This window comes from Haliotis rufescens, unplaced genomic scaffold, assembly GCF_023055435.1.
Source record: "Haliotis rufescens isolate VD_foot unplaced genomic scaffold, xgHalRufe1.0.p SCAF_2, whole genome shotgun sequence".
NCBI lineage: Eukaryota > Metazoa > Mollusca > Gastropoda > Lepetellida > Haliotidae > Haliotis > Haliotis rufescens.
In genome coordinates this window covers 36,926,808-36,940,440 of record NW_025963890.1, presented here as the reverse complement: position 1 = coordinate 36,940,440, position 13,633 = coordinate 36,926,808, and the positions used below count along the sequence as shown (strand labels likewise).

Sequence of the window (13,633 nt, the reverse complement as noted above, 5' to 3'; positions counted from 1 at the left end):
GTGGGAATACAGGCCTATGATATACAAGTGGTTAGTTACCGTCTACGGTGGGAATACAGGCCTGTGATATACAAGGGGTTAGTTACCTTCTATGGTGGGAATACAGGCCTGTATATACAAAGGGTTAGTTACCTTCTATGGTGGGAATAAGGGCCTGTGATATACAAGGGGTTAGTTACCTTCTATGGTGGGAATACAGGCCTATGATATACAAGGGGTTAGTTACCTTCTATGGTGGGAGTACAGGCCTGTGATATACAAGGGGTTAGTTACCTTCTATGGTGGGAATACAGGCCTGTAATATACAAGGGGTTAGTTACCTTCTGTGGTGGGAATACAGGCCTGTGATATACAAGTGGTTAGTTACCTTCTATGGTGGGAGTACAGGCCTGTTATATGCCCAGTTCCATCACAGCCAGGAGTTGGACATTTGCTCTCTGGAACAGGAACATGAATGGATGACAATCTTGTGAACTCATTAAGTTTAACACAGGATATATTTAGTTTTTGCCTCCAATAAGAATTTTATGTTTCATACCCTGAAACATATCACAAGGGCACTGAAATATATCCAATGGGGTCAGTAAGTGATCACTGAAACATATCCCAAAGGATCCCTGAAACATCAACTATGGACAATAAAAACATATCTTATGCCCATATCATTGCATATGTAACAATACATGACCACCTGAAACATATCTCATGCCCATATCATTGCATATGCCCATATCATTGCATATGTAACAATACATGACCACCTGAAACATATCTTATGCCCATGTCATTGCATATGTTACAATACATGACCACCTGAAACATATCTCATGCCCATATCATTGCATATGTAACAATACATGACCACCTGAAACATATTTCATGCCCATATCATTGCATATGTAACAATACATGACCACCTGAAACATATCTTATGCCCATATCATTGCATATGTAACAATACATGACCACCTGAAACATATCTCATGCCCATATCATTGCATATGTAACAATACATGACCACCTGAAACATATCTCATGCCCATATCATTGCATATGTAACAATACAAGACCACCTGAAACATATCCATGTGTTCACCGAAATGTATACAGAGCTCCAGATAAGCTACGTATCTGCGTAAAATACGCATCAGCAATGCAGAAATATGCAGTAAAATAAAATCCAAGCGTATCAAATATGCAACGAACATTACAGATACGCTACAAAAATTAAACTTGTGCGTATCATCAAAATATTAGCAAATCAGCAACTTATTTTGAAATTATAAACAGGCATTCCGTCAACAACCTTGCCAAACTCCACGATGACAGTTACATCATGATCATTTGCCATCACACTTTCTTGTGGAAGTATTGTGGTATTTTTGAGTCCTATAAAGCTCTCGAACCCACACGACACCAGTTTGCAGTGACTAGATGAATAGTGTTTTTAAATATTTAACTTAAATACCCACATGTGTAGAAACTAGTGGGTAACAGAAATTTGAATAACCAGATAGAATTACTGATACCCAATGACTTTAAAATGCATGGGTAAAATACCCACAACACCAAAAGCTTATCTGGAGCCCTGGTATACAATATGGCGGCTGGAAGAGAAGTTTTGTTTTGTTTGCTTGTTGTTTAACGCCCCACTCAGCAATATTCCAGCTATATGACGGCGGTCTGTAAATAATCGTGTTTGGACCAGACAATCCAGTGATTAATATCATGAGCATCGATCCACGCAATTGGGATCGATGACATGCATCAACCAAGTCAGCGAGCCTGACCACCCGATCCCATTAGTCGCCTTTTACGACAAGCAGAGTCACCTTTTACGGCAAGCATGGGTTGCTGAAGACCTATTCTACCCCGGAATCTTCACGGGTCTGAAAGAGAAGTCTTTGATGAGACGGCCACACCAGCTGATACAGTCTGGTAAGTTACAAATCCATGGATGGGGCACGTTAAGACCGTTCAATAATCTGGTTACTCATCAGCAGTTTCACTGTAGCTAGTGCTTGTTACCAAACGTCTTAATATCAGTTGTGCTTTATGTCATGAATGTGTCTTGCTTTATTGCATGATAATGAAAACTTAACCCTTTGGCACTCCTGACACAACATGGGGGCACAGGTGGCCCAGTGGTCTAAGGCGCCGCGTTTAACTGTGCAGAGTTGCGTCCCTTGGGCACGCCAGAAACCTATGATTGTGGGTTCGAATCCCGGTTCGCCCCGATTATTTTTCTAGGTTTGTCAGCACCATACCCATGCTCGTGGGTTTCATCGAAGTGGTAAATTTCTAAGACCTGCATCACCTCGGGCTTTCCTCCCACATTAAGGTGACACGCTGCTATATAACTGTAATACTGTTAAAAGCGGCGTTAAACCCATTTCACTCACTGACACAACATTGTTGGCTGAATCCAAAATTACAGGAATACTTCTGTTTTCATACATATGTAAGTAAATATATCCAAGATTTAACAGCAGGGATTTATCAATGATTCAAAATTAAATGTCCTTGGCAGGTAAATTGGGAAAAAATAGTTATTTTGATTATTTAGAGTACTTATTTTCATAGTTACTCTATTACGTTGTAACATTGCATTCAATAAAATAAAAAATTAAGCCTCTTCTTTCTTGTTCTTGTTATCAATGGAATACAACCTTGACCAAGCCATCGCAATAATTAGTCATAACCAAATTAACATGTGATAGGAATTTTGTAATTCTGATTTTGGAATTTTTACGAACGATTGCTCCAGACTTGGTGCTGAATATCAGCCTCTGAGCAGGTCAAGATAAATCCCAGAACAGAACAAACATCATGAGTGAGTGAGTTTGATTTTACACCACTTTTAGCAATATTCAAGCAATATCATGGAGGGGGACACCAGAAATGGGCTTCACACATTGTAGCCATGTCGGGAATCAAACCCAGGTCTTGGTCATGACGAGCGAACACTTTAACCACAAGGCTACGTGACTGACCAACAAACATCATGACTACAACTAGTAACCAAAGGTCACCCAATTAAAATGTGATTTGGTGACAAGGTTTTTTAACCAAATTCATGAATTTCAACATGTTCAAGTGCCAAACAGGCCAAAGGGAACACAACATAATCATGTTTCCTCACAAAGCAAAACTTGATTTGATTTACAGTCCTGGCTTCCAGATCTGTTATATAAAACAAAATTGCAAGTTGGTGGGAAATGCATACAAAAATAAACAGACATTTTAGATTACTTATTTTGCCCTTCAAAAGGCTACATGAGCAGTCAGGGTGACTTTTTTTGGAATGTGGATTTTCAATTCCTACTACAGGACCTGGTTGTTCGCATGCGTGGGCAAAGTCACTGAAGCGCGTGTAAAAGGACTTTGAATATCCTGTGTACTGAGTAAGATACCAGTGTGCAGTGTTCGCCAAGCTTATTTCATTCCTTAACCTGGAACTGAACATGGTAATTTGCAAATTTTATATCACCGCATCATAACATTCTCTTCAACGGTGCATCAATGTAGTACAGGAGCCTATGAAAATGATGAACATGCTCTTGCCATGAAATGCACTAAATCATTCTTTGTGGTCACATATTCCTAAAACATGCTCATTTTGAAGTTAATATTGATAAGTTGATTGAACTGGACCCATGACATAAGCACACTGTGACAAAATAAGGTAAAAATAACAATGTTTAACAGTATTCATCATTCTTCCCTTCTTTCAGATATGTTACCTGAAGGAGATCTTACCTTTCCTATTGGTGTCCTCGCTGCCACCATCAGAATCTTCATCACTGGTGCCATCACTACCCGTGTCCTTGTTCTTCCCAGCTAAACCCGTACTCCACTCTGCCAAAACAGTGAAACTGGGCGTGGCATCCCCACTCTGTGCCTCACCATTGTCACTCGACTGGGCCAGGTCACTGACAACTCGGTTGGTCACCCCGAAGGTGTCTTCTTTCCCTTCCCGTAAACCAGCAGTTTCACACATACCCCTCGCCATGATCAAGTCAGTCGTTGGCACGGTGACTGCCTGAGACTGAATGCTGGCACACTGTTCTTGGATCTTAAGCAATATGTCTGCATCATCTGCTGATGAGCAGCTAGAAGCATTGTCAATATTTTCACTGTTTTCAGAGTCAGCCGAATCATCCTCGTCCTTCACCTTTGCCTCTGTGACCTCCTCCTGACCCATGTTCGAGGGCTCAGTGGACTCACAGTCCGAGGAAGCTGAGTAGATGTACTGGAATGGGGCAGAGTCATCTCCGGACAAACTGCGGAGAGCCCTTTCCGCCTCACGGAAACATTTCTGTTCATCATCCATCACTTCCTCTGTGGAAGCTGCTGTAATGGAACCTGTCTGACTGTCCTGCTCCTCACTGGGTTCCAACTTCACCTCATCTACATCTTCTTCCACCTCACCCTGGGCCTCGTCCCCATCATCCACGGTCTCCATCTTGTCGGGGGTATCGGCTGGCCCCACACTGCCAGTCTTCCGGCTCTTCTTGGCAGCTGGGCCATCCTCCTTTTCCTGCTTCCTCTTCTTGGCCGCCAGCGGACACGCCATGATCCTGGGGAAACAAGCAATCTGGTGCTAAATCTACATCGGGTGGAGAATTTAACAATACATCACATCAGTCTGCGACTCAACCACTTGTCCAAAGCCTGTGTCTAGTAAAATTCTGTTCAGTCTCTTAAGCTCTTAAACAAACAATAGTCCATGTGGTTACATAAAATCTACTAAAAATGATACCAAGTGCCATGTTTGGTCTGGGAAGTTTTTGGCACAGAGTGAAATACTGCAAAATGAAGTATCAACATATTATTCCAATACTTTTTGACAAATATTGATATTTGGTATTATTTACACAGTTACTAATATTTCCCATGACTTATGAAATTATTACATTTTTTATTCACAAATTCAAATCTAGATACCCCATTAATCTAGAATTCTTAATATTAGTGTTATAACAAGAACCCCTTGACTTTCCTGTATAATATTGAACACTGATGGGGAAAAAAGAAATGCCTTTTGAAAAATAACAGAATGGGAGTAGAAGACAGAGTGGTCCTGTCTGTACTTACGTTCTGTGGCGAGCGTATTTGCCGGTAACGTGGCCCTGCCCGGCACACCCTGGGAATGTACAGTTGACTAGAGTTTTAGGTGCATCAGCACTGAAACAAAATACCAAATAGTGATAGTGACAACAAAACTGAAATGCATATGAAAAATATTCATGTCACATTCCCAAAAATATTTATTCATTGTCACAACTCAGTCAGTATATACCTAGAAAATTCAATCACAGTATTACTTTAACTGTCCGTTAATGTCTAAAAAACAGTTACAAGCACTCAGTAATGTGTAAGGCCGAATGTAAGTGTCCTCAGTGACGTGTAATCATGGCACTTTCAACACAGGTTCCAATCTCTACAATAAGCAAGTTAAAACGGTTTAACGGTGTTTTAAACAGGATTACAGTTGTGTCATGTCGGGTAAGCGCATCGAAGAGATACTGGCGGTAGATGCTCATCGTTTCAGTGAAAGCCACAATAATTTGATCCTGGTGTAGCGAAGGGGTGAAACTCTATACAGCAAGTTACATTCTTCGATCACTAGACAAGTCTCTACATGATCGTGTATCCATGGAAAGTGGGACATACCTTGCAGTGTCTGTATTGGGGCTGGCAGCTGTGGGGACAAATGAAAAGAGTTAAAACAACCTGGAGAAAGTTCTAAGTTTGTTTGTTGTTTAACGCCACACTCAGCAATATTCCAGCTATGTGATGGCTGTCTGGACCAGACAATACAGTGATTGATATCATGAACATTGGGATCGATGACATGCTTCAACCAAGTCAGCGAGTCTGACCACCCGATCCCGTAAGTCGCCTCTTACGACAAGCATATTCGCCTTTTACAGCAATCATGTGTTACTGAAGACCTATTCTATCCCGGATCTTCACGGGTTAAAAAGGTCTTAACCTACCAATCTGGGGTTAACAACACTCTACCCTCTAGCATATAGCAACACCCTACCCTCTAGCATATAGCAACACCCCACCTTCTAGCACATGCAATAAACTATGGTTATAACGAACTCAAAGGGACCACTGATTTCAGTTCTATATAAACATAGATCATTATAAGCATATATCAACAGCGAATGGTGGGGACCTAAACATGTTTTGTTTTATCCGTCAGTTCGTTATCAGGTTATAAATGTAGTTTACTGTATATAGCAACACCCCACCAGTGTTCTGCCGAGACAGCCGCTTCCCTGGATTCTCCCAATAATTGATCGTATTGGCGCATGATATTTACACTCAATGGGACATCGAGCGCATTCATGTAAATGGGTTTATTTTATATAATCATGATAATAATGTGAGACACTAATTGTCACAGTTTACACCCCTTGGACAGCTGCTTCTTTTATTGAATGTGAACGTTGTGATTTTTATTGCCTTGTGTGTCTGAAATAACTATCAATGCCTTTCATTGGTTGAAAGTAAAAAATGGGCCAATCAGAATCGAGTTGACACATTTTTGCAAATAGAGTAATCATAGTTCCGATAATGCCAAATGATGATTCTGCTCCAAATGACCCAAGTATTGCAGAATCGCTGACCACAAGTTATGTCAGGGATACACAGAGTGTATATCAGGGATACACAAGTTATGTCAGGGATACACAGTGTATATCAGGCATACACAAGTTATGTCAGGGATACACAGAGTGTATATCAGGGATACACAAGTTATGTCAGGGATACACAGAGTGTATATCAGGGATACACAAGTTATGTCAGGGATACACAGTGTATATCAGGGATACACAAGTTATGTCAGGGATACACAGTGTATATCAGGGATACACAAGTTATGTCAGGGATACACAGAGTGTAGATCAAGGATACACAAGTTATGTCAGGGATACACAAGTTATGTCAGGGATACACAGAGTGTAGATCAGGGATACACAAGTTATGTCAGGGATACACAGAGTGTAGATCAGGGATACACAAGTTATGTCAGGGATACACAGTGTATATCAGGGATACACAAGTTATGTCAGGGATACACAGAGTGTAGATCAGGGATACACAAGTTATGTCAGGGATACACAGAGTGTATATCAGGGATACACAAGTTATGTCAGGGATACACAGAGTGTATATCAGGGATACACAAGTTATGTCAGGGATACAGAGTATTTTGAATGGCGCACCTAATAGTGACCATGGTGACAGGTGAGGTGAAATGGGGTTTAACGTCGCGTCCAAGATTATTGCACTTATATAGCGACGCGCATGCACGTGTATGTGTTTGTGTGGCTGCTTGTACTAGTCCGGACTGATGCCGATTTATAGTGCTAGCTCACTGAGACACCATGCCGCAGTTTAACATGAATATCCCACTCAGACACAGTATACTGACTCCGAGCCGACCAGTCCTTGTTTTAGCCTCATAATGCCGAGCGCCAGACAGGGTAACAACAAGTACCATCTTTTAACGTCTTTTTGTATGACGCGGCCGGGGATCGAACCCCGGACCTTCCGCTCTCCGGGCGGACGCTCTACCACTAGACCACGGAGGCGGTCCCATGGTGACAGACTGAGAAACTCTCAGTGAGCATGGCTCGTGACTACATGGATGCAGGTTAACTATGAATATGTCAGCTTTGTATAAATCATGTGAAATCTAATTCAACAACAAAACTACATTCAACCTTTAGAACTAATACACTGATGAGAGATGCTAACGCCAGCAACATTACAAACAAACATGTTGCTTCAATACATTGCATCTGAGAAAGATGGCAAGCGAAACATCCTGTGTACTGCTAACGTTACTCTAAGATGGTAATTCTGCATTAATAACCTATGAATGATGTGGCCCAATAAGCTTTGAAATTGACCCCCTGTATTTACGTTGAATGGGTCGCTGTCGCTTGGCAGAACACTTCCAAACCCTCTCGCATATATAGCAACACCCTACACTAGCATACATAGCAACACCCCAAACAAGCTTATATAGCAACACCCCAAACAAGCTTACATAGCAACACCCCACTCTAGCATATATAGGAACACCCCACTCAGGCATATATAGGAACACCCCACTCAGGCATATATAGGAACACCCCACTCAGGCATATATAGGAACACCCCACTCAGGCATATATAGGAACACCCCACTCAGGCATATATAGGAACACCCCACTCAGGCATATATAGGAACACCCCACTCAGGCATATATAGGAACACCCCACTCTAGCATATATAGGAACACCCCACTCAGGCATATATAGGAACACCCCACTCAGGCATACCTAGCAATGCCCCACTCAGGCATATATAGGAACACCCCACTCTAGCATATATAGGAACACCCCACTCAGGCATATATAGGAACACCCCACTCAGGCATATATAGGAACACCCCACTCAGGCATACCTAACAATGCCCCACTCAGGCATATATAGGAACACCCCACTCAGGCATATATAGGAACACCCCACTCTAGCATATATAGGAACACCCCACTCAGGCATATATAGGAACACCCCACACAAGCTTACATAGCAACACCCCAAACAAGCTTACATAGCAACACCCCACTCTAGCATATATAGGAACACCCCACTCTAGCATATATAGGAACACCCCACTCAGGCATATATAGGAACACCCCACTCTAGCATATATAGGAACACCCCACTCTAGCATATATAGGAACACCCCACTCTAGCATATATAGGAACACCCCACTCAGGCATACCTAGCAATGCCCCACCCTGTTGCATATATTGCACCACCCCAACCTCAAACATCCTCCAGCTGCCATCCATAGCAACACCAAAGCCGTACAAAGTAATGAGAAGTAATTCTAACTGTGCGCATGCCGATAAAATTTACCAGTGACACCTAAACTGCAGCCATATATATCTAAAAGTTTCTAAACAGTGACTCATATATGGATTATCATAAAATAAACTTACCAGATTTGACAATGTCCTTCTTTGTTGATTCTCCATTTTCTACCTGCAATAGAACAAGTCACAGGTGATTAAATCAGTCATTCATGAATAGAACAAAAACATTTGAATAGTCTTTGAAAAAGGCAAACAGTTGAATTGATATAAAGTGACAGACAGGTCTTGAACAATTCTTTCATCTGTAACAAATGTTATATTTGGGATAACACTTTCTTAGTAAAGTACAGAATCTCGTACTTTTTTTGGGTTGAGTACCGTCTAGGACTCAACCCAAAAAAGTACAAGAATCTGTACTTTACTAAGAAAGTGTTATCCCAAATATAACACTTGTTACATTTGACCACTTTCTAAATGGCATTGTGTATTCACAATTCTTTCATCTGTTGTTCACAATTCATCTTCATTACTCTATTTTGATTGGACTCTGCATAAACTCGTTAGTCCAGCCAAAATATAACTCCACTGGACTTTTATAGTCAGCTAACTCCCTTGCCTCAGGTAGATGTTCACAATTGAAGTGCCAGAATGTTCTTTCGACCTCAATACGCTTCATGACGAAGTTCACTTACCTTGATCTCGGTGAGGACAAGTTGGGTGTTAGATGTGTCTGCACTGGCTGCAAACAAAAAAACAATGTTGACAAGGACACAGAATACACAAGAACTATTTTTCTTCAATAAGCCATCACCAGTCTCGTGAAAAAGATAGACCTATTTGGGTTTTTTTTATGACAAATTTCTAAGAATGGTGCAAACATACCTGATTCAATACTTGCCAATACTGGCATATAAGTGCATATTCCAAGTAAGAAACATATACATGAGCAAAATCTCCTGTCTCCATCATCACCTGTACTTCTTGTATCATCACCTATCTGCCCCCCATCATCCCTCTTTACATCACCCATGTCTCCCCCTTATGATGACCTAGGTCTCCCCTTAAAAACACCTGTCTCCCCCTTATGATCACCCATGTCTCCCCCTTATGATCACCTGTGTCCCCTTATAATCACCCGTGTCTCCCCTTATGATCACCCATGTCTCCCCCTTATGATCACCTGTGTCCCCTTATATTCACCTGTGTCACCCCCTTATGATCACCCATGTCTCCCCTTATAAACACCTGTCTTCCCTTATAATCACCTGTCTCCCCCTTATGATCACCCATGTCTCCCCTTATAAACACCTGTCTCCCCCTTATGATCACCCATGTCTCCCCTTATAAACACCTGTCTCCCCTAATGATCACCCATGTCTCCCCTTATAAACACCTGTGTCTCCCCTTATGATCACCCCCTTATGATCACCTGTGTCTCCCCTTATAAACACCTGTCTTCCCTTATAATCACCTGTCTCCCCCTTATGATCACCAATGTCTCCCCCTTATGATCACCAATGTCTCCCCCTTATGATCACCAATGTCTCCCCCTTATGATCACCCATGTCTCCCCCTTATAAACACCTGTCTCCCCCTTATGATCACCTGTCTCCCCCTTATGATCACCAATGTCTCCCCCTTATGATCACCAATGTCTCCCCCTTATAAACACCTGTCTCCCCTTAAAAACACCTGTGTCTCCCCTTATAATCACCTGTCTCCCCTTATAATTACCCGTGTCTCCCCTTATGATCAACTATGTCTCCACCTTATGAACACCATGTCTCCCCCTTATGGTCAGCTGTGTCTCCCCCTTATGGACAGCTGTGTCTCCCCTTATCAACACCTGTGTCTCCCCTATGATAATCCAAGTCTCCCCGTATGATCAACCAAGTCTCCCCTTATGATCATCTTTCTCCCCCTTATGATCACAAATGTCTCCCCCTTATGATCACAAATGTCCCCCCTAATTATCACCAATGTCTCCCCCTTATGATCACCAATGTCTTCCCCTTATGATCACCCATGTCTCCCCCTTATGATCACTTGTGTCTCCCCTTATGATCACCTGTGTCTCCCCTTATAAACACCCATGTTTCCCCCTTATGATCACCCATGTCTCCCCCTTGTGATCACCAATGTCTCCTCCTTATGATCACCCATGTCTCCCCTTATGATCACCTGTGTCTCCCCTTATGATCACCTGTGTCTCCCCCTTATGATCACTCATGTCTCTCCCTTATCACCCATGTCTCCCCCTTATGATCACCAATGTCTCCTCCTTATGATCCGCCATGTCTCCCCTTATGATCACCTGTGTCTCCCCTTATGATCACCTGTGTCTCCCCTTATAAACACCCATGTCTCCCCCTTATGATCACCCATGTCCCCCCTTTTGATCACCAATGTCTCCCCCTTATGATCACCTGTGTCACCCCCTTATGATCACCAATGTCTCCCCCTTATGATCACCAATGTCTCCCCCTCTTGATCACCCATGTCTCCCCTTCATGATCACCTGTCTCCCCTTCATGATCAACCAAGTCTCCCCCTCATGATCAACCAAGTCTCCCCCTCATGATCAACCAAGTCTCCCCTTCATAATCACCTGTCTCCCCCTCATGATCAACCAAGCCTCCCCCTCATGATCAACCAAGTCTCCCCCTCATGATCAACCAAGTCTCCCCCTCATGATCAACCATATCTCCCCTCATAATCAACCAAGTCCCCCCTCATGATCAACCATATCTCCCCTCATGATCAACCAAGTCTCCCCCTCATGATCAACCATATATCCCCTAATGACCAACCATATCTCCCCTCATGATCAACCAAGTCTCCACCTTATGACCAATTATATTTCCCCTAATGACCAACCATATCTCCCCTCATGACCAACCATATCTCCCCTCATAATCAACCAAGTCCCCCCTCATGATCAATCATATCTCCCCTCATGATCAACCAAGTCTCCCCCTCATGATCAACCATATATCCCCTAATGACCAACCATATCTCCCCTCATGATCAACCAAGTCTCCACCTTATGACCAATTATATTTCCCCTAATGACCAACCATATCTCCCCTCATGATCAACCATATCTCCCCTCATGATCACCCAAGTCTCCCCCTTATGACCAACCATATCTCTCCTCGTGATCAACCATATCTCTCCTCGTGATCAACCATATCTCCCCTCATGATCAACCAAGTCTCCCCCTCATGATCAACCATATCTCCCCTCATGATCAACCAAGCCTCACCCTTATGACCAACCATATCTCTCCTCGTGATCAACCATATCTCCCCTCATGATCAACCAAGTCTCCCCTCATGATCAACCAAGTCTCCCCCTCATGATCAACTATATCTCCCCTCATGATCAACCAAGTCTCCCTTCATGATCAACCATATTTCCCCTCATGATCAACCAAGTCTCCCCCTTATAATCAACCAAGTCTCCCCCTTCTGATTACACATGATTTCCCACCATCACCCATGTCTCGCCACCATCACCCCTGTCTCCCCACCAGTACCTGTGTCTCCCCCATCATCACCTGTCCCCCACCATCACATGTGTCTCCCCACCATCACCTGTCCCCCACCATCACGTGTCTCCCCATCATCACCTGTCTCCCCAATCATCACCTATCCCCCACCATCACCCATGTCTCGCCACCATCCCCTTTGTCTCGCCACCATCACCCGTATCTCCCCACCATCACCTGTCCCCCACCATCACATGTGTCTCCCCCATCATCACCTGTCCCCCACCATCACCTGTTCCCCAACATCATTTTTTCCCCACCATCACCTCTCAGTCCCTCCCCCCCCCATCACCTGTCCCTCATATCACCTGTGTCTCGCCACCATCACCTGTCTCTCCCTCCATCATCACCTGTCTATCCCTTACCGTCTATCCATCTCTCCTCACACATCACCTGGCCCCTACCACCACCTGTCTCCGTCTGACCCCCACCACCACCTGCTTACTTCACCCTAAAAGTCTCTACTGGGTCTCCCCAGCTATCCATGCCTGCCTGTGTTTCACTACGGCACTAGCATGCCGACAGCACTGGTTGTTGTACAAGTGTCAGATTGATTCCGCCTTCCATGGCCGGCATGTCTGACTGTGGCTGCTGAACCACCTGCTCTCCTCTCCCTGGCCAGCTAGCATTGATCCACTCAGTTATTACATAAGTGTAAACATAGCAGCATCCTTACCCCCTTCCTCCCATAACACGCAAAGGATTGCAAGTGTACTGCCGTACAAGGACCATGCACTCTCACAAAATAATGTATCATTATACATGGCTATTTTCCAAAGTGTAATTTTTTCAATAAGTTGAGAAGATTTAAATTACCTTTTTTTCTTGCCGACATGACTGGTGTCTACGTTGTAGTGACGATAGAGCCAAGTTGGATAGGGTGATGATTTGTCAGCTGAAACATTGTGTCACATGGGTTAGTCCGGTGTGTGTGGGAACAGGGTGGTATAAGCCACTCCGCACTGGGTGGAATGGGTGGCAGTAGACAGACAGCCAACTAGTAGACAACCTCCAAACACATAAATAATTCATCACATAGCATCATCATCTGACACTGACTGTGGGCCAGGCTTGCAATGCTGTCACACCACACATTAACATAATCACTTGGTGGGACTTGCTGCTTCCTTGGAGAAGCCAAGTGGGGGACAAGGATGGGTAAGGTGGGTGGGGGTCACTTCCACCACCCC

The 13,633-nt window shown here is 43.5% G+C and overlaps 1 protein-coding gene across 5 annotated transcripts in view; it reads right to left on the bottom strand.

Moving 5' to 3' along the window:
* Nucleotides 1-13,633, bottom strand: part of LOC124111790 (myelin transcription factor 1-like) — a 41,691-nt gene that overhangs the window by 19,181 nt on the left and 8,877 nt on the right. For all 5 annotated transcript variants that reach the window (XM_048399890.1, XM_048399892.1, XM_048399893.1 and 2 more), the window contains exons 2-7: nucleotides 13,260-13,338; nucleotides 9,586-9,632; nucleotides 9,020-9,062; nucleotides 5,098-5,187; nucleotides 3,760-4,580; nucleotides 368-437 (exon numbers count right to left, since the gene is read on the bottom strand). In XM_048399890.1, the coding sequence (XP_048255847.1) occupies nucleotides 368-437; nucleotides 3,760-4,576 (887 nt within the window). In that variant the 5' untranslated portion in view covers nucleotides 4,577-4,580; nucleotides 5,098-5,187; nucleotides 9,020-9,062; nucleotides 9,586-9,632; nucleotides 13,260-13,338. The remainder of the gene's footprint in view (nucleotides 1-367; nucleotides 438-3,759; nucleotides 4,581-5,097; nucleotides 5,188-9,019; nucleotides 9,063-9,585; nucleotides 9,633-13,259; nucleotides 13,339-13,633) is intronic.